The sequence below is a fragment of the Tiliqua scincoides genome, chromosome 1, assembly GCF_035046505.1.
Source record: "Tiliqua scincoides isolate rTilSci1 chromosome 1, rTilSci1.hap2, whole genome shotgun sequence".
Lineage (NCBI taxonomy): Eukaryota > Metazoa > Chordata > Lepidosauria > Squamata > Scincidae > Tiliqua > Tiliqua scincoides.
The window spans coordinates 14424890-14447426 of NC_089821.1; the positions used below are offsets into that span (position 1 = coordinate 14424890).

General features: G+C 39.4%; 1 protein-coding gene across 4 annotated transcripts; it reads right to left on the bottom strand.

Annotated features, from left to right (window-relative positions):
- Positions 1-18: 18 nt before the first annotated feature.
- Positions 19-22392, bottom strand: EXD1 (exonuclease 3'-5' domain containing 1). 4 transcript variants are annotated; one of them, XM_066631488.1, is made up of 12 exons: positions 22337-22392; positions 17916-18066; positions 13660-13728; positions 11319-11376; positions 9677-9807; positions 7047-7114; positions 5229-5315; positions 4255-4359; positions 3635-3715; positions 3220-3363; positions 1989-2180; positions 19-384 (listed from the first exon to the last, which is right to left on the bottom strand). In XM_066631488.1, the coding sequence occupies exons 2-12, from the start codon at positions 18040-18042 to the stop codon at positions 109-111; spliced, it is 1338 nt and encodes a 445-aa protein (XP_066487585.1). In that variant the 5' UTR covers positions 18043-18066; positions 22337-22392; the 3' UTR covers positions 19-108. The 4 variants fall into 4 exon arrangements, with proteins under 4 accessions (XP_066487585.1, XP_066487584.1, XP_066487582.1 ...); XM_066631487.1 differs by having other exon boundaries at positions 1989-2177; positions 17898-18066; XM_066631485.1 differs by having other exon boundaries at positions 17898-18066.
- Between the last annotated feature and the right edge of the window lie 145 nt (positions 22393-22537).

Here is a 22537-nt window from a genome sequence, read left to right on the forward strand (position 1 = left end):
TCCTCTTCGCTTGCTTCAGTCTCTTCTGATTTACAGCAGACAGTTTCTCTCATTTCCATTTCAGATTCTACATTACTACCACCAACTGTATCCCGCTGATAATTCCAATTATTTATTTTCCACTCTTTCAGATATATCCTGAACTAGATCCCAAAGACTGACAAAATTAGCGTAAGATTTTTTGGGAAATGCTGCCTTATTGGGAGGAATGGAGCCAATGCTATTTCCTTCTTTCTCTGCTGTTTTTTTCCCCAGATGCTCCGTCGGTATTCTGATTAGGAGACCTTCCTCATTCAGGTGGAATTTCTGCAATGCCCTCTCTCTTCGGTCCTTGTATACATCTGTCAGCTGTCGTAGCTCTTGAGGCAATTCCATGCAAGAAATCTGAATTTAAAAATACACAAATAATGATCAGAGCTGTAGATGGAGCTATACAATCTGCAAAACTGTCCCCTATGTATGTTGTGAGGACAAAAGGAGGGGAGCAGCTGTGTACACTGTCCTGAGGTCTTTGGAGGAAGGGTGGTATAAAAAATGTGATAAATAAAATAAATAAATGTACAGGTTAGGTCCTGAAGGTTGAAATGTATGTTGTTGAAACATCTAGTTCTTTCTGGCCCAGCACTATTGCATTTACACAAAAGCCATACCATGCCTATGCAAAAGTACCAATACAGCTGTCTATAACTTGGACATCCATAACTTGGAGAGCCAGTGTCTTTTGTCTTAAACTGAAGTGGGAAAAGACAAGCTTTTTTGTTATGATACATAAAATTGTACATGTAAGCATGCAGATTAGCAAGCTCGGCAGATTTTACATTTTAATAAACCAGAAACCATTCTAATTTTTCCCTTTCCTGGGAATGATAAGGAAAGACAGTCACTTGCGAGCTTTATTATGCTCACCTCCTCCAAATAGGAACTTAAATTAATATAATCTTAAGAGTGTCATTCCTTAACATTCTCAACTGATATAAATACTTGGATTGTTAACTACAGTGAGTCCTCTGTATCTGTGAGAATGTATTCCAGGATCCCTCTCAGATACCAAAATCTGGATGCAGGAATTTTTTATTTTTTTTTGGGGGGGGGGGTGCCTCAGTAACTTTGTTGAAGGCTGCACCTTGCTCTCTGAAGATCACACTAGCTTCCCAGCCTCCTCAGAAGGCTTCACAGACACAACAAGAAGTCACTTCGTCATGTCCAGGAGGCCCTCTGAAGCATGAGCTCAGCTTCCATCGATTCTCAAAACCACAGATATAACTGTATCTGTGGTTTCAGCTATAACTGTAGTTATATAGTTAAGCACACACTGCATATTTATAACAACTACAGATTCTGCAGGGAAGAGAATGAAGGTGAGAATCCTGCATTACCATTGCACAGATTCAGTTGCCATAACTAAGGTACCTTTGACCACCTCAAATGAGATAACATAGTTGCTGACTGAATCAGGGCTACAACACTAAGGACACATTAGGTATGCCTGCACATGTAATGTGACCTTGGTGGGTTGTTTGTTTTTTTAAAATAGCAGCTGGGGTTGGGCCTGGAAGGAAACAGAACCACAGTGTGGGTAAGGAGTTTAGGATTCCACCCCAACACAGTTTTACTCCATTATGCCTCCCCCATGCTATTTTAAACAGAAAAAACCTATTAGTTTTCAATTGAAGCTTTTCTCAGTTAAAATAGTGTCAGTAAATAAAATATTAAAGCAGTGCAAAATAGGAAGAGAGGCACTCTTTTTTGTTGAAGGAGATCTAAATATAATTGTGATTGTCTCCATAAACCACAGAAAGGATACTGAAGGAATCAATCACCAATCACTGGCATCTATTCTTATGATATGCATAGAGGAATTGAATTATGAATGCACAGAATTTTCAACCACTAAGTTGTTAGCAATTCTGAACTAAGAGGACAAAATTGGCAGCAACAAGGAATTAGGTTATCCCAGTCATTAGAGATGTTACTGAGATAGTACGTACCTCTGTACTACCCAATGGGTCTGCAGACCCTTCCCGAAACGCATTTAGGTATCCATCCACCAAAGTTGTTAAATCGGACATAATTCCATCCAGTAGTAGCGTGCGAAGAGGGAGAAGATACACTGTTTCCAAAGCCAACACATTCAGCAGTACAGGTGGAAGGGGTCTCACAAACCACACCTCAGCATTCTTCTGCATGTCCCAAATATACATACAATCATTAAAATATTTAAATTCTTTAATTTATTTAAATTAAATTATTATTTTTCCAAAACTGGAATTGAGAATGCAATTGCTGATATAGCATTGTGTTTAAGATAATGGGTGGTGGCAGGGGAGAGGTAGAAGCCATGTACGCCACCTGGAGCACAATCGAGGATGAATGAGTTAAAATAATAAATAAATTTTAAGTTTCCATAAGAGACTTCAGAAGTTTTGTCATGGAGCTTTCCATTTTGCCATGGAGTACCTGATCTTTCGCCCCAATTTTCTTCCAAAGTTGCACAGGGCAGCTACTTCTGCAGCCCACTGTCCCAGCAGGCTCTGCATCCCAAGTTCAGGACAGAAGCAGCAGGCTAGCATGACTGGAAGATCAGGGCTAAAGATAAGGAGTTCTGCAGCAGAATGGTAAGCTCCATTCATACCAGGGACAGCTTTGCAGACACGCAGTGGTTCTGAGTTTGGAGATCACTAGTCTAAGGCAGGCATCTCCAAAGCCTGGCCCGGGGGCCAGATGCGGCCCGTGGCAAGCCTCTATCCTGCCCGCGGCCAGCCTCTTGTCCCCTGAAAGCCCCTGGCCCACTTTGCCAAACATGACTGGAACTATGCTCTGGTTGCATCTGGAGGATGTTCTAAGGCCCAGAGAGGTTGAATGAAAGAGCCCATTCATTCATTTATTCACACATCTTCCATCTCTAATTTATTTATATAAATTTTATATTTAAATTTCTTTTCCAGCCCTCAAAACCTTGCCAGACATTTGATGTCAAAAAGCCCTCTGGCCAAAAAGTTTGGAGACCCCTGGTCTAAGGGAAGGGAAACTCTCAATACAATCTAATATAAAGCATACAAAAGCATCTCTTGAAAAATTTTGTACATGTTTGGCAAGATCACCAAAGTGGCTTGTCAAGACCCCCAACAAACAGATTGATAATCCCAACAGATATATTTAAAGCTGTCATACTTAAATCTGATTTTTCTTCAAAGAATAGAATAGTGCCATCTCACATACCTCAACTGCACACCGCCTTTGTTCTAGGAAAGAGATGAATTTATAGGGCATCCTGAAGTGTCGCATCAAGCACTCTTGTAAAGTGCTGATGCAGTGTGGAAGGAAGCCACCTGTTTCCATTGAGAAGTGTAAAACATCAGCAACCTATGGATAGAAAACAAGGAGGTCTGTATGTCATGGCCACGGGCTGATGAAAAACATACTAATTACAGAACATAGAGGGTTACTGCTCTAAATCACCCCGTCAGGCAACATTTAATTAATCTTTAAGAATGAACATTTGTCAGGTATCAGATTTTATGAGTCATTAAATGCAAGTTAAATAAAGGACATATGCTCCTAAATGCAAAGTATTTCTTAGTGAAGCAGCTTAATCAAATTTTAAAATAGCCCAAAAACCACCCAGGCAAACTACCTGTGTATCAAAGACATTGGAGAGCACAATTCCATACTGATGAGAAAGACAATCAGAAAGCCAGCGGCAGTCATGGATAACCTAAACAGAATGAAAGGAACAGGCAGTGTAGTGGATAAAAAAGTGGGATCACATAACATTAAAAAAAGATTATTCTTGCTACATTTACTCTATTCCAGTGCTTCAATAAGTGTGGGTCACAACCCACTGGTAGGTTGTAAGCCCAAGCACAGTGGCTCACAATCTAGGCTCTCCCACCTGCCTTGCACTGTTTTGGCTTCAAATAAGAGCTATTCCAGAAGTCTCATTACTTACCAAGGTCTCTCCTGGTCTGGCAACCCATTCTACAGGCCTCTGCAGCTCTCAGAAGCCTCTATAAACCACTTTCAGTTTTCATAAGCTACTTCTTGTTTGCTTCCAGAAATCAGATGTGGATGACAAAGGTTTAGGAGGGCCATTCTGAGGCCTGAAGAAGCCTGTAGAGGCCACCAGCACAACCAGGATTCTCATGACCCTCCACAGTCGTAGGTTGCTTCACTGCCAAGTTTGGGAACTCCTGTTCTAGTTCATGTTCTTCCCACATATACGTTCTTGAGTATTCCTTGATAAATAATACATACTTTCAAAATGTTCCTATCTTCCAATACCATTTGGAGGCCATTCTTGAACACTCGCACTCCCAGAAGAAAGATGTCAAACAAAAAAATGTGGCTCGTTGTTGCTACCTATGGTAAATATGCAGGACAAAGACAAAAATTAAGCAAGTCTGCTATTATTAAAATATGCCATTATTAAAATCAGCTAAAATAATTTCATGGAAGAATCTTTGACAATTGCAAGTTTGATTGGCTGAATAAGTTTCAGAACTGTAACTGTGTTTATTATCTTTTAAACATTTACTGAAGCTTTAGCGGACAGTAGTTTGCTTTAGTGGACAACAGGATTTTAAGAAACATAAAATTCTATTAAGAATTTAATTTCATATGTTTGATGACATGGACTGCAATCTATGAAAGCTGGTTGAAAAAAAAGGTACAGAAAAATGAAAGCCAAGGAGAGGAAAGAGGGATTAGGCTGCATTCAAGGGATAAAGTAATACACAACACATACAGAAGACCCCCCACCCATCCCTTTTCCTGTTGCAACAGGGAATCCATACAATGAAGAGACACTTAGAGACAAAAATCACTATCAGTACATGAAATGGGATCACCTACAGAAAAGTTAGTGATTGCAAACATATTTACTTCTGGGAGGGGGGGGGTCCATTTATAGAAAAAGGAACACACATAAAAATAACCCAATGAAGACTTAACATGCTTAGAAGCCCCTCCACAGCCACGGACTGTAGAGGTGTCCATTGGGAAAAAAACCAACAAAATACAGGTATGGGGAAGGATAGCGAATGGCTTTCTGAGCCAATGGGGCACAAGGGTTTCTGAGATGCAGCATTCTGTCACAGGCTCCATTTACTATATTGAAAAAGAAGTTTCTCCTGTTCCTCTTAAATAGCTATCGATAATAAGGGAAAACATTTCCTAAAATGTGGAATTAAAATAGGAGTTACAAACATGTTGATAAAATGCCTTCTTACCTGCAGCCAAGACAGTTTTCCATGACGACATAAATTAACACCCTCTGCTGCTATACCACAAACGTTTTGCTTTTTGATGTGCATCATCTAATGTCAAGTGGGAAAAATAAAAAAGTTACTAGAATAGGAGGACATGGGGCACGTTTCACACAGAACCTTATTTAACATGGAAATTTTCCTTTGTTAAATATGAAGCTTAAAACCAGCACAGATCAAATGTAGCAGGATATTAAATGTAGCAGGGTTATTAAAGCATAAGGAACCAATTTGGGTTTCAGCTTCTTGAACATTTGCAGTTATTTATAAGCAACATTAAAATACATGACATTTTGCAGCATGGGCAAAAATGGCAGGTATTTGCATCAAAATTCAAGTTTGGTGCTAGAGAGAAAACAAGAGATATACAAGGGTATAAAAGGGGTAAATGTCATTAAATGGAGGGCATGCATCTATGCACACTATTCTAAGGCTGCAATTCTATATGAGAGTAAAATCCCAGGGAACGCAGTGGAATTTACTTCTTAGTAAACTTGCATAGGATTGTGCTGTAACTCACCAATTTTAACTGCATCCTAAGAAAGTATATGAAAGAATGAGCTGTGTATAAATAGTTTCTCATCCTTAAAGGATATATTTTTGTAGTGTGCATACCACTGGCTGAAGGTTTTTCCTTTTCTATTTGCCATACTCAGATTACTAAAAGAACATAAGAACAGCCCCACTGGATCAGGCCATAGGCCCATCTAGTCCAGCTTCTTGTATCTCACAGCAGCCCACCAAATGCCCCAGGGAGCACACCAGATAACAAGAGACCTCAACCTGGTGCCCTCCCTTGCATCTGGCATTCTGACATAGCCCATTTCTAAAATCAGGAGGTTGCACATACACATCATGGCTTGTAACCCGTAATGGATTTTTCCTCCAGAAACTTGTCCAATTCCCTTTTAAAGGCGTCCAGGCCAGATGCCATCACCACATCCTGTGGCAAGCAGTTCCACAGACCAACCACGCGATGAGTAAAGAAATATTTTCTTTTGTCTGTTCTAACTCTCCCAACACTCAATTTTAGTGGATGTCCCCTGGTTCTGGTGTTATGTGAGAGTGGAAAGAGCATCTCTCTATCTGTCCATCCCCTGCATAATTAAAAAGACACACTTCCAATTATGCAGTAAAGCACATTATTCTCTATCCCTATCCCCCCCCTTTCAACTATAGGGTGCTGAGGAGAAAACAGAATACAATGAGCCAGGGCAGAAGGTAGATAAGGGAACCACAATGGCAGGTTGTGGGGAGTAGTGACAACTGCTGCTTCCCTGCCTAAAGTTACTGCCTTGGTTCACCTCATTATAAGGCCAGCCCTATTACAGGCAATACTAAACAACAAACATTTTGTACCACTTTAATTGTCACAGCTTCCTCCACGGAATTCTGGGAATTGTAGTCTGGCAAAAACACCAAGCATACTATTAGAAATCCTTAGCCCCTCTCCACACTATACAGGATTCCCAGGAAAAAAGAAAAGATCATTTCTTTTAGAAATTAATTTTCTATCCTCATTTATTTCAGTGGTGCTTAATCATGACTAACTTTCTTTGCACAGAGCCCAATATAAGCTAGGAAACAATAGCTGAAACTTTGCATACTGAAATCTTGGGATTTTAAAAGTAAACAGGACTGCAGGTGACAATCTTCAGGCAGTGGGTTGCATATAAAATCTCACACCCAAGATCTAATATACAATTTACAGCCATAAGGAAAGCACTGCAACATCCAAAATGAGACATAAAACATAAGTAAAAGTGATAGTACTATACTCACAGCAGAACCAAAGTTCTTCTGGAATTGATCGATGACAACATATTTTATATCCTGTTCTTGGTCTCTCTCTGCAATAAAAATGCCATACTAAAAATGTTCTGTTTCCCTCATTTTTCCAAAAATACACTGCACTTCCTCCTTTGCAAAGAACGAAAACTATGAAGAGGCAATTGGAAGTATTTACAGCAGTGTTTCTCAAACTGTGGGTTGGGACCCACTAGGTGGGTCGTAAGCCAATTTCAGGTGGGTCCCCATTCATTTCAATATTTTAATTTTAATATATTAGACTTGATGCTACCTTGGTATGTGACCGCATTTGGGGAAATAATTACAGACCTGTACTTTTATCAAGCTACTATGTATAACAATGATAGTCAATGGGACTTACTCCTGGGTAAGTGTGGGTAGGATTGCAGCCGAGGATTGTTAAAACCTTCTCTATTTGATTATGTCACTTCCGGACTTGATATCACTTCTGGTGGGTCCTGACAGATTCTCATTCTAAAAAGTGCGTCCCGGTGCTAAACATGTGAGAGCCACTGATTTACAGAACAAATACAGTTAAGAAACTGCTTAAGGGCAAATGGCATTTAGTGATGATGCAGTTTGCTCAAATGCATCTTTTATAGGCACAATTGCTGCTGGATCCTCACTGGCCAAGATGCAACTGTAAACAAAATATTTTTTGCTTGCCATTGGAAAAAAGTGAGTCAAAAGCAAACAAGTTCCAGATCAAGTTTTTAAAGGACAAGAAATAAAAGTTAAAATTGGCTATATATGAGTGCTATGCAATTTAAACACTGTTTTACAATTCAGAGCCGAGTCATTAAAACCACACAACCAGTTTAAAAGGCGGTGCAAATCCTTATTTCAAGTTGATGTAACAGTATTGCACAAGTATTGCAGTTTGGACTATCTTCCCATTCACAACACTATGAAATAAAAATAAATGGTAAAGCAGGTGTTCATTTTGATTGAGGCCGATGTCTGGCACCCTGTCATGTCCCGTTCAGTTATGGAGGATGATTGCCATCTCTAACACCACCTGCTCTGGATTCTTCTCTCAACAACAACAACACTTAAAAAGCTTTTTAAAGTCACTGGATTTACATACAAGGTATTGTACACCCACATAATACACACCCACATTTCAATGAAAGTTTTTAAAGAACAATATAGAGTATGCAAGATCAGAGACAGGGCAGGGACCTATTGCTGGAGTCCTCCTAATCCACTACCATAGTTTCAAGCCATTCTGCCTCACCTCATTGGTTCAAAGAAAATGAATTAAAAAGGCCAAACTGTCACATTTTTTGTAATGTATAGCCTGTCCCTTATTTTGATCTGGTATATGCTCAGTTCCCAGAACCCTGAGAACAAGTGGTGCGCTTTTAAGAACATAAAAAGAGCCCTGCTGGATTAGGCCAAAGGCCCATCTAGTCCAGCTTCCTCTAACTTACAGCGGCCCACCAAATGCCTTAGGGAGCACACAAGGCAACAACACACAACCTGTGTCCTAGTGCCCTCCTCTGCATCTGGCAATCTGAGGTAGCCTACCTCTAAAACCAGGAGCCTGCACATACCTTCCATGACTTGTAACCTGGGATGAACTTTTCCTCCAGAAATTTGTCCAATCCCCTCTTAAAGGCATCTAGGCAAGATGCTATCAGTACTTCCTGTGACAAGAAGTTCCACAGACTAATTACACACTGGGTAAAGAAGCTTTTTTTCCGTCTGTCCTAACTCTCCCAACACTCAGTTTTAGTGGCTGTCCCTAGTTCTGATGTTATGTGAGAAGAAAATCAGCGTCTCTCTATCCAGTGTCTATCTTAGATTGTGAGCCCTTTAGAAAGGTATTGGGAGGATCCCTGAAAAGGAGTTGGAACCTCTTAACAATGCTTACAGTATCTATTATACTTATTAAAATTCACAACTAAATACAGGTTGTTTTGAAAGTGTTCATTTGCACAGGTGCATATTATAACACTGTGCCAGTCTGGAATATGCCCTTTAGCTAATAGGCCAATGGTAGTCCAATATGTCCTTCAGCCACACGTGTACAGAAAAAAACAAATGGATTACCCATAAGTTGCAATCATTTTTGGGGGGAATTGTTCGGATATACCTAATGTCAGGAACGGGAACAAGATTGCACATGCCTGATTGTCACACATTCAGCATACTGTTTGCTGGAGTTCTTCTGCACCTGTTTAGACTGTGAGCCCTTTTTGACAGGGAGCCTTCTAACTATTTGATTGCCTGTAAACCAATTTGTGAACTTTTTTTGTTGAAAAGCAGCATATAGAATTCTTAATAATAATAATAATGTCCTAAAAAAGTTCCCGTGCATACAGTTGAAGGGTCCCTGATCATACAGAGAGCTATATACACGTATTCAGTTGTATAGGGGTTTTTTCCACACATTAGAGAACACACAGGAAAATTGGGCATGTACAATTCCCCCCCCCCCCAAAAAAAAAAAAATGTGTTCAGAAAAACACTAAAGTCCTATCCATTTGTGTGCTGAGTACCTGAAATCAAAAGCAAACAAAAAACCCTAGGTCTCCAAAATTACCTAAGATGACAGCACTGGAATATATTGAACATGGGGGTTAATTTCTGGTAGTTACCTGGAAAAAAACATTTGATGTTATCCAAACTGAGCTGCTGCCTCTCTTGGGAAACAGCATTAAGACCTTCAATGTTCTGTTTCAGTGGTTCCCCTCTGCCTATTACAGATGGTACGGCAGTTGGAACTTCCCTGTAAAAGACATTAGTATCAGTATCGATATTATAATGATAAGTGTAAAATTACAAATAGGATATTGGTTATACTTTAGCAAACACTAGTTTAAAAGTATGCAATGTTCTGTTCTACAAGCAGTAATTACTTTCTAGTAAAACATTCACATCTTTCTTGGCAGCAGATCTGGCAGTTCTCAAGAGCTTTACCTATTGGTCAATTATTCAAAAGTCCACATAATAAAGAAGAAAAGTCTATAGCCAAAAAGAAAACCAAACAGTAAGATCAATGGCAAAGATGACAGAGGAAGAAAGAGCTTGAGGTGGCAGAGTGGAAAGACAGGGAAAGACAGGGAACACCCGAGACACAGCAGCAGACTTTATTGTCGAGAAAGTCTAGATTTAAGGAATATAGCTTGCTGTCTTCCTTATCCTAAGGAAAAGAAACACAAAATGAATAAAGTAGCCTATTATTTTTGGAACAACATTTTACTGTGGCAAGAGCCTGAAAGCTTCTGGGTTGTAGAAGAAGCATCAAGAAAATTAGTAAGTTGTGGTATTACCAGGGGAAAAATTGTTTAGAGAGTTAAATAGCCCCCTGATTTACTCACATATTATATTGACCAGCATGGAATCATAAGCAGATCAAGACCAGACCATTAACTATGGATACCCAAGTCCCCCTCATGGCCCTAATGAAAAATCATGGACCCATATCAGATAGCAATTGACCCTATATATTTGGTGGAGCATTTTCTCCATTTGTTTTCTGTACTTGACAGAAGGGGTGATCTGTGAGTGGGATGGCCTATAGTTCAGATAAATCACAGCCTGGTAAGGTTTAGGCTTCCATCACCATTAACAACCTATTGCAGGGATGGAAGACTTGGTCAGATAGTCTGCCTTTGACATAAGTGGCTTTTGGATGGCTCTAAGGATATTTTCTGCTCATGGAAAAAGTTTCCTAGCTGGTCTCTGGAATTGGGAAAAACACAACATGGATGGTTGAAACAATTGCTCCTAGATGCCTTTTCACACTTAGTAGGCTTTGATACCTATCTTGGTTTTCTGAAGAGCTGAGAGCAATAAAACAAATGTGGTACATGCCTGTTGCACATGGATCTGCCCTGGGTGTCAAATACACTAAATATGCTACTGGATCCAAGGCAACGTTTTAAGGCAACATTTTTGTAAAAAAACAGCATGATACTTTAAAACATATGCTTTAAAACATAGTTTTATTCTTTCCACAATTCTATTGCTAAGAACAAGATAATGAGAAGCTGAACATGGAAACATAGAGCATTTTAAAATTGCAACTGCAAAACCAAGGAACAGTGTTTGCTTGCCATTCTGTGGAAATTATAGGGGAATGGCTTATGTAGTCCATGTTGGAAGTAGCGCACAATCCAATTATTTTCTTCCATGGACTGGAAATAGCATTGGTTTGAGTATACAGATTCAGTTTTCCATCCAGAGCTCAACACTCCCCAACTCCTAGAAACTATCAACAAAAGTCTTCATAAGTACCTGGTGGGAATTGCCTTTTCTTCTGCAGCATGTTGTTTTAGGTCATCAAGTAATTCCACTGAAACATAAAATCAACAGCTTCTATTACAGAACTAGCCTTCAGCCAAGAACTACATAATCCTTCCAAAGTTGAAGACAAGCCAAAATCTCTGCTGGCAATTGAAGAATTCAATCATGATGGCAACAGGTAAACAAGCAAACTACTAAGGGTCAGAAGAACATGATGAAAAATAAGCATTCACTCTACAGGGCAATAGAAGGGGGTTATGTGAATCATAGATGTGTTAAATACAAAACTTTTACAGAAGTGGAATACACTGGTCTGTTCTCCAGAAGTTTTCCTAAAACAGCTTATTTTTATTACAGAGAAAGCTAGAATTACTCTATTATGATCTCAGCAACAGAGTACCTATTTAGGATATGGGAATCAGGTCAGGAAAAAGAGGGCAGAATGGAAGGTATTCAGGAGTTTGAAAATAGATTAGGGTAAAAGAGAAAGCACAGAAAATTCAGAGAACAGAGAAAGGAGTTTCAAATGACCTATTCCTAGATAATTCTCTGCACCTCATGGACTCAAAACAACTCTAAATCATTGTTCTACTCTCCCATCACAATTGTTCTAACCTACAAAGAGAATGACATAGATTTCCCTCAGTGAGGACTACAACACTATGCAGTTACTTGGGATTAAGTTTCCTTAAATTCGGTGGGTTTTATTTTCATGCATAGGATTATACTGCAGTTTGCCCAAGTGGCCAAGTCCAGGAGACTTGGCATCAACCTCATTTACTTAAGAACTCTGGGGTATGTTTTGGGTAAGTCAATTTTCCTCAGCCTCAGTTATGCACATGTAGAACTTACCAAGATTCTATGATGATGTACAAATAACTCAAGTATTGTAAAGTCTATACTACAGTTATCAATCACGGTGAGGCTGGTGAATATTTCAAAAGAAGTTGCCAAAAGTTTGGAACCTCCTATCTACGTGTTCACAGTATGATCTTCAGCCTTCGTCCTAATGAAACATGTCAGTGACATAAATCAGTACCCTTTTATAAAAATGTTTATATAGGGCCTTTTTCGGAGTGATAAATTCTCTTCAACATGCAATAATCCTTACTGTACTCGTCTTGCAGGGGGTTTTGTAATACCAATCTATTTTGAAGTTGGGGGTGCTGAAGCTGAGAGAGGCTTACTTAAGGCCATTTGCAGAGTTCACTGCAGAGGCAATATTTGTAAAAGATTTCCTGGTTCATAGCTAAGTCTCTTAGCCACTGTTATATATTAAACCAACTTATTATAGTCACACTGAGCCTAAAGAACATGTCATTGGCACAAGACACCAGAATCACTCCAATAACTGTTTTTATGATCATGGGTGAACATATCATTGCCTTAAGGATCCACAAAAAATACAGAAAGATTAATGTATATTTCAACTTTGCAGCAACAAAATGGCCTCCCCGCTCTCTTCTGGAATTTTGTTGACCATGGATCTTTACAGAATGTTGGAATTGATTCTTATAGACCAACATATCCAGACTTTCCAATGTGATTTATTAATCCTATAAAGATTTAGATATTAATAGCTCATTTATTGATTTTTTTTTAAAAACCTCCATGTCTAAATTTAGAGTAGGATTAATATTAAAAATATTTAAATGTTTTCAACTCCAACAAAAAGTTTATAAAGTAGCAAAATTAATGGACTTGGTCAATTCATAAATGACTCAGGGCCCAATCCTATCCAACTTTCCAGCATTGGTGCTGCCATCATGCAGCCCCAATGTAAGGGAAAAAATGTTCCCTTACCTTGAGGAGGTCTCTATGTCTGCTCCTCCACCCCAGGATGCCTTGCATGCCCCATTGGTACAGCAGCACCAGCATTGGAAAATTGGATAGGATTGCACTGCAATTCAGCTTGCATGCATTCATGCCAGTTCAGACCAACGATTCTCTTTATGATTGAAGGCAAATTCAATTGCATTGCTTACAGTAATAAAATTACAGATATTTGGAATGCTAAAGGATTTCTGTTGTAGTCAATTTTAATTTACTTCTAACGAAAAAGGAAAAGGCTTATGCAAATTGTGTGTGTGTTTGCGCGCGCGCGCATGCGTGTGTTTTTTGTTACAACTATACAACACTTCTGAAAATATTCTTGGGAGTTAAAGTTTTTCTGCACTTTAATTAACATTGAGTATAATGAACTAAACATTTCCCAACGGGAGAATTAGAAGTTGACATTCCAGAGTAAGAAACCTTACTAGAAAGTGGGAAGAAAATTCCAAATGGCATAACACAAAAGCAGCAGATAATTTCTAAGTATAAATATTCTCACCATTAACAATTTCATGGCCAAAAAACATCTTTACTCCTGGTACATGTGTGCCAATTTCCAAGTTCTTGACTGAAGGAAACAAATGCAGTAAGGAAAATGTTAACTCTTTCTACTGGAGCAAAAAAGTTAGCATTTGATTTTAAAATGACAGTAATTGCTTCACATGTAACAATCCCTAGGAGGACCCTGTATGATAAGGATTGAAGTTGAGTTATAAAATACTATCCCTGCCTAAGCATTCCTGCAACTTTTGAAGAGTTCAACTTCATTTTGCTTTTTTTGTACAATTTGCTTATTTATAGTGAGGATTTCCTATAGTCTTATTACCTGTAAGAATTTTGAATACATACAGTACATTCAAGTTAATTTTTGATTGTATGTATCTAGGTAATTCCCCCCTCTTCTTTTCACAAGTTGCTTAATGGCACACTGGTCAAAAGTGTGGGCACTTATTATGCAATTTTAACTCTAATCTCAGTCACTTCCAATGTTAAATGGAAGATTTAACAGATGATTACAACAGCAGCCTTTAGCTAAGTGAAAGTTCTAAGCGGGAGTTATTTTACAGCAAGTACATGATTTCATCTGAAAAGGATTGCATAACATAGTAGATACATTCTTTGGAACAGCAAATTTCACCATTACTACCAGATTGCTAATTTTCTCTGACATTGAGGAAATTCAGTTCTCTTTCTGAAAGCTCATCATTCGTTACTTTGTTCCCCTCTTGCACTTTCACCTACCACCATTTCATGCCCAATGCCAAGAACAACTGCTTACTCATTCCCTTCTCCCCCATCATCCACTTCCTGCATAAGCCTTTCAACCCACTTCTTTTTAAAGCCTCTTCTATACCATCACAGCTCCAATTCCTTCTACTACCAGTTAAACATTAACTACATCCTAATGTTATCCCACATCAACACTGTTTCCTTCATTTGGTGCCATATTTCTTTAACTGTAATTCTAAATGTTTACTTTAGACAAGCTCTCATTTACATTAAAGGGCTTCTAAGTCAAGATCAAGCTGTGAGTACAGGTTGTGCCAACCTGTACTCTGGAACCCCCAGTGGATGCCATTCTGGAACCCCCAGTGGATAAAAAAATCTGGGTACCAAAGCAGTGGAAGAATAGCTTTAAAGACCCACTTCCAGGTTCCTTGCTCCTCCAGTGTCACTCACAGAATGCATTGGTATAGACACTATACTGCATTCAGTCACTAAATGGGGTGAATAATAGAATCTTGTGGAATGAAATAATTATTTAACAGCACAAAGGTAGGAAACTGGATTTTGGTGCTTTTTCCCTTGTTACAAAGCATTTAAAGGAGGACCTCAGTATCAGTGGTGAGTCAAATCAGTGGATACTGAGGTTCCACAAGTATCAGCCTACCTAAAGTAGTATTATCACTTCTATGCTATACACAGCACCTAGTGTTGATCCTTCATAAAGTGTAGATGTTCTAAATAAATGTTAAATTACAGTAGAAGAATTAATTCTGGAACATTTCTACAAGAATGAAAGTACTGCTAGACTCAAATTTTAGGATTGTGTGTATGTATGTATTGTTTATTGTTTACATTTATTGTCACCTTACTGAAATTGGCGGAGCTTCACACCAAAAGTGAATAATGCAGTTTCAGGTTGCAACCCACATACCAGGTGAGCTTGAATACTTGATCTTAAACATCAATTGGATTATACTTGTTTAAATCCAAGAACCCCATCTCACTGTTTCAAGAAACATGCTGCTGCTATGTTAAGAATGAAATTCTAACACTATTTGTCCTTTCTGTCATAGCTAACTCAGAGCCCAATCCTATCCAACTTTCCAGCACCGGGGCAGTGGTAATGCAGCCCCAAAGTAAGGGAACAAATGTTCCCATACCTTGAAGTGGCCTCCAAGACTGCCTCCCCAACACAAGAAGCATGCATATCCCATAGGCTCAGCAGCACCGGCACTGGAAAATTGGATAGTATTGGACCCTCAGATACCACATAAAACAGACAAGACAGCTGTGATTGGTATGCACAGAGTTCAACAGGAGACAGAGTTGGAGGAGATTCCTACATGCATGATTGAGTGAGTCAGTTCCACCATATAAATGCCTCAAAATATTAGAATTTATCAGTAAATGCCAATTATTGAGTAACTCAGTCAGCACAAAGATTAGTTTCTTGTCCAGTTGAATAAAATTCTGATATATTTCCATTCTTCAGTACCAATGATGTTGAAATTCACTCTTGCTTAAGATCGAACACTCAAGATCTGATCACATTTAATCTAAACCAGTGGTTCTCAAACTTTGAGGGAGCTTTACTCCCTCAGCAAGTTCTTACGGGGGAGGGGCTAGGATGGTGACACGATCCACAGGATTGCGTCGCTAAGGGGGGTGATGGAGGCGCTTTGCACTTTCAGAAGGCAGGGCTGCAGCAGGCTGCAGGTGGTGTGGGGAGCCCTGCGCAGCCATGCACAGGGAACGTTCGCTAAAAGTGGGTGCAAAGCACCTCCTGCAAAATGGAAGTACTTTGTGCCCACTTCTAGTTAAAGTTCCAAGGCTCGGGGAGCGCTGTACAGGGTTGCACAGGGCTCCCCACACCACCTGCAGCCTGCTGCAGCCCTGCCTTCTGAAAGTAAGTGCAAAACGCCGCCCTTTACCTACTGTAGATTGCATCGCTGCCTCCCTCCCCTTCCCCTGCCCCTTAAAGCGACAGGGGAAGTGTTACACGAACTGGTGGGTCATGACCCACCAGTTTGAGAACCACTAATCTAGACAAACAAATCTCAAGCCATTAACAGTCCAATTTGCAGACTTCCAATGACAAAGTTCAAGAGGACAAAGCAAGAATGTATGACTTGAGGGTAACTGCTCAGTAATTTTTAAGCAATTAGTTAAATTTTGTTATTATGAATAATGTTCAGTATTAGGAAAGACTATTCTGTATTCAGTCTGCAAAAACAAGAAGGCTTAAAAAACCCATTGTTTTACTATATACAGTAGTCCTGTGACCGATCTCTGAATTTTGTTTTCTTTGGTTGTTTTGGCTACAGCTTACAAACATGATAACTTTCAGCATTTCCAGTGCTTAGGGTTGTCTAATTTTGACCAAGATAAGAAATGCGAGACTGTGTTCTGACCCATACAGCCTCCCTTCTGTTCACCCAGGATCACCACTCCTCATAATGGGAAGTGACAGCACATAGAATCATTGGAAGAAATGAATCCTGCTCCACCTGGAACAGGCACATTAAATACTAATTTCCTTCCCCAATTCCAGAACTCTCTGGAATTTGGGATATTTAAGGACTGAATCCTATGCACACTTAGCTAGAAGTAAATCCCACTGAATTAAATGGGACTTACTTCCAAGAAAACATGCATAAGATTAGGTTGCTAATCACATAAAAACCACCACTAGTGAAAAATGCTAGTATTCCTGCTTCTTTCTTTGAGCCTTTCCATACACACCTAAATATCAAAACAGTATTGCTTAACAAAAAGCAAAAACCAGCATTTCAGCCAAGCAGGCAAATCAATACACAGTTGCTTTATCTTTTTAAAAGGGAATACTATATTGAATTTAAGAAGTACTTAACTTTACAATCTGAATACAACACCCAACTCTCCAATACTTTATAACATTTATTTTACACACTGATATTCCACCTTTCAAGATGTATCATCATCATAAGATGACTACCAAAACCGTAATAAAAACAATTATAAGCCAGTAATTAAAAAAAAATTAAAAATGAAAGGACAGCAATAAAATATATTAGTGAGCAAGATCAGAGGCCTCCAGAACCACCTTTCAGAGCGCGATACCATAGTCTTTCGAGACTGAAGGTTGCCAACATTATCTTTTGATCAGGGATAGCCAAGAAGTGCTCACTGGGCTGGACTGAAATGATTTGTGCAAACAGCTCCACTTATATAGAAAAGAATGTGAGATCACAAGTTCTAAGAGCTAGTTTTCACATTAATGTTACACATCTGTGTATTTTGTATAAAAGAACCCATACGATAGCTATTCAAAGACTATTATGGAGCCATTTGACAACCTATACACCAAGTATACACCAAATTTCCAGTGCAGATTACTGCAAGAGAACAGAGTGGGCTCTGAAAATTCAGAAGTTGGCAATTCATTATATTATAGAAGACTCCATGGGAATCTTTAATAGTCAAATAATGATTTTCAGTAGATACAGGTTTAGTTCCAAGTGACAGCAGAACCTCTGTTCAGAAAGATACTTCGGCTGGAATCCACATGCTGCAGTACTCCCTGGAATGTGGCACATTTCAATGTGACTTTCACAGTTTTTCCCAGAATGCCATTGAGGAAGTGGTAATCACTGATAGGATCCATTATACTTTTCATTTGCCAAGGTATTCAACTTTTAGCCTAGAGAAGAAATTAAAATAGAGAAATCTTCAGTTATCTCTTGAAATGTGCAAAAAAAAAAAAAAAAGACACATTGTAAAGTTGAAAAAATCACTCTAAGGGGTAACAAAAAATCTAACTAAATTTCATATAGGGAATAAGTAGTACAACAACAAAAACAATGATATCAATGGGCTTGGTCTTTGGAAAAGTTGTTCTATGAAATTATAGAATCACAGGCATATAGATGTAAAAGTGCGCTAAAGGTCAGCATCCCTTGCAGCAAGAAATGTTTAGTGAAAATGAACACAGAGGCTCAAGCAAATGGTCAGCCCCAAGGTACTACAGAAAAATCCAGGGCTACTGATGTGACCTGGAAGAAAACATAAAAAGGTAATTAACTTTTAGATATTTATGAATTATAGTAGCAATGGATCTGGATTAAAATTTCAGGAACCAAAGTTGATGAGATGACTACCTTTAATTTAAAGAGGAGACAGGAAATAAGAATAAATTGGTTAATGGTCTATCAATTAAAAAAAGGCATTCAGTCAATTCCGGACGGGATTACACTATCCCTTCTTATTTTGTACTATTTTTAAGCTTTATTCTAAATGAGCTTGAGGCCACCTGGCATTAAGTGGGGTATAAGCATCTTAAACTACACTTGAGTCATCTGCAAATTGATTTATTTCTAAGCTTAATGCTCTGTTTTGAAAAGCTACAGGTACATGACAATGTGTAAAAGCTATGATACAATACATCTCTTATCAAAGTTTTAAATGTTACCATTTGATTCAGATTTTATAAAAAATGAAACTTCATACAAGCTGAAATCACTTTAAAAAGTGTCTCTAAAGAGGAGAAAATTTTATTTTGCCAAACAAAATTGCAGTCTATTTTTGAAGTGGGAAGAGGACATCTCTACACTTAGCTAGCTCTATAACACAGGGGTGTCAAACTCGTTTCACACAGAGGGCCAAATAGCATTCATGATGCCTGCTGAGGGCCAGAAGTCATGAACCTCTGTTCAGACTTCATTAGGCAGGAAGTGATGTCATCAAACAGGGCATGACCAAAAATAAGCACTTTTTCTAATTTAGGAACTCATTAGCTGCAAATGACAGAAGAGAAAATATACAAATCTTGATCATACTTCAAGATATGGGAGAGCTCAATTTTCAAGTGGGCTGCCCTTTTAGCAGTAACACCTCAGCAAGGCTCACCAGCTGAGAGCTTGAGGGCCAGATAAAAAGCTTCTGGTGGCCACATCCAGCCCCCATGGTGTCAAACAGGGACTTATGTTTGACACCCCTGCTATAACATGTGCTATATTATCATGTGCTATAACATGTGCTATATTATCATGTGCTATAACATGTGCTATATTATCTACTAGCAAGATCAACTGCTTCAACTAGCAAGTCTCCTCAAGCAACAGAGCCAACCTTTGGACAAAGTTTTCTCAGTAAATTCCATTATTTTGAGAACTTGCACCAATTGCTATCACAATCACTAAAATTTTGTGCACATATATTCACAGGTCTTGCCTAGTTGAGATCTTTAAGCCAGAAACTGAAAACAATCTCAATAACATTACAAGTCACATAAACCCTCAAGCAAGCCTGCAAGTTATTACTGACTTTGAGGAACTTCTTATTTGAAAGGCTTGACATTCCACAAAACTGGTTCTACAAGTCATGAGATGCCTTCTTTCAGAGCAATACAAAGCTACTGAATGTAGCTAACAATCACATCACCTGGGGCATCACATCACTTGGGGTTTACTGTTTTCCTCTGGATCTGACAAACCTCTACAAATGCAAATCAGACAAGAGTTCTATTTTGATACCAGCAAATGGGCTCCACCATACAACTGGGAGAAATGGAACTTAGAAGTAGGATTGAGGCAGGGTGACCAGATGCAATGGAGAACAGAGTGCCTGTACCTTTAACCATTGTATATAGAAGAAGAAATTTTGGCAGGTGCAGCTCAACATGAAGGGTTTAAAAATCTGCACCTGCCAAAATTCCCTCTTCTATACAGTGGTTAAAGGTACAGGCGCTCTACCTTCCATTGCATCTGGTCACCTTGGACTGAAGTAAAACTGTGGAACTTATAGCCATGCCTACAAACCTATGTAGTTTTAAAATGGTTTAAACCTTGTTTAGTTGAACTAATCTACTTAAGGCATACTCATTTCAGCTCAAAGCTGACTTGGTTTTAGGGCCAAGGCAAGTAACATATCTGTCACAGATCTTCATTTTTAAAATGAATTTAAGATAGCTGCTATCTGTGTAAACACAGTTACTGTGTTTAGACAGGTAACTGTTGGCCCTTTGAGTCTTCTTTTCTCCACTGCCATAAGAACAAGAATTCTTACAGCCCAACCCATCCAACTGTCAAGCACCAATGCAAATGCAGTGCAGCCCTTACCTGGAGGAAGCCTCTGTGATTGCCTCCTCCCAAGATGAGGTGCATAACCCATTGGTACAATCGCACTGGCACTGGAAAGCTGGATAGGATTGGGCCCTCACACTATGTTTCTGTAAGCTACAACTAGAAAAAAACACAACACACATTCTGCACATACCACTACAGTTATAGTCAAATTGCTACAAGAGAAGATATACCATAACATTCATGACTTAAATCTAGGCAGAGGCAAATTTTTAAAAAATGCAGAGCAATGCCACAAACAGGCTGAATTTCAGGGAGAAATTTAAGCTTATCAAAACAAGGTTTTACTTGCCCTTGCACCAATGTTTGACACATTTTGGGGGGGGGGGCTGAGATCACTGCCCCATCAAACCAGGCCCACCTCACTCTTTGAGAAAACTCAGCAGGAAAGATTTGCCTCTTAGATCAAAATACTATAAACGCAAAACAAAAAGTTTGCACCTTCCCTCTCCAAAATAAGAACTGCCCTTATCAATTAAGTTTTGGTTTGAAAACAGTATACCCTCAAAACACCATCCTATAAGAGAGCAAGCACAAACTATACAACCACAGTTCACATTTCCTTCCTCGAGTCCAGAGGAAGCATCTACCTCATGGTTGACTCTGGAAGCCATTTTAGACTATTCAACCACATAAAAGGATTTAGAGCCACACCACACCCTCAGTCCTATAACAAGCAGGGACTCCAGACAGAGTAACCAGATGTCATAACCACAAAAGGGGACAAGGCACCCCAAAACCTAAGGATATAAAAATGACAAAGTAAAACCTGAAAACACTTGTATATTGATTTCATGTGGTTAATTTAAATACTATATTACTTATTAAAATTAAAACTATATTACATAGAACAGCTGTTTCCAACTTTCTTTTCACTTGTGTAGCCCTTGACAGCCCATTTCCATAAATTGTACCCCTCACTTTAGCCCTACAAGACATTCTAATACAGACCTGCCTTTTCCCACCATTATTCAATTCTTTTTCAAGTACCCATAAAGGTCCCCTATAATACCTCTAAAAGGGTACACATACCCCAGGTTGGGAACCACTGACATATAAGGACCCAATCCTATCCAACTTTCCTGCTTTGGTGTAGCCACAATGCAACCCTGTGGTAACGGAACACATGTTCCCATACCTTAAGAAGGCCCTAGTGACTGCCCGTCCACAATAGGATGCACCACATGCCCCAGTGGCACAACTGCACCAGCACTGGAAAATTGGATAGGATTGGGTCCTAATTTGACAGGGACAGGCAAAAAGATGATATTTAAAAGCCCAATCCTATCCACACTTTCCTGGGAGTAAGCCCCATTGACACTAATGCCTTCTGAGTAGACATGCATAGGCTTGGGCTCCAAGAGCACAGTCCTATACACACCTACTCTAAAATAAACCCCATTGAGTTCAATAGGACTGACTCACTCCTGGCTGAGTGTGTAGTTGGCAACCTTCAGTCTCGAAAGACTCTGGTATCGCGCTCTGAAAGGTGGTTCTGGAACAGCGTCTAATGTGGCTGAAAAGGCTGAGTGTGTACAGGATTACATTTTAAGGCTGCAATCCTATCCATACTTTCCTGGGAGTAAGCCCCATTGACTATAATGGGATTTACTTCTGAGTAGACCTCACAGGTTAGGGCTCTTACAGCCCAATCCTATCCTCATTTTTCTGGGAGTAAGCCCCATTAACTATAATGGGATTTACTTCTGAGTAGACCTGCACAGGCTACGGCTCTAAGATGCCTAAACTCCCCCTAGTACAAACCCTCACAGTCCACTATAATGAGAAAAAGGGAACCAAAAAAGAGTTTAAGAGGATTTCAGAACTAACTTGTATTCTGGGCCCAGACCATGTCACTAAGCAACCACCAATGCCCCGGATGTAAGACCACCAGGGTGACCTTGCCTGCTGGGATTTGTAGTTTTCGGGGCGTAGTTTCGGAACCGCCCTGAGTGACGTCAGAATCAGAAGGGGGAGGAACGCAGCAGGAGGACGCGGGTTGGGTCGCGCTGTGCCCGGGCGCGCGGTGGG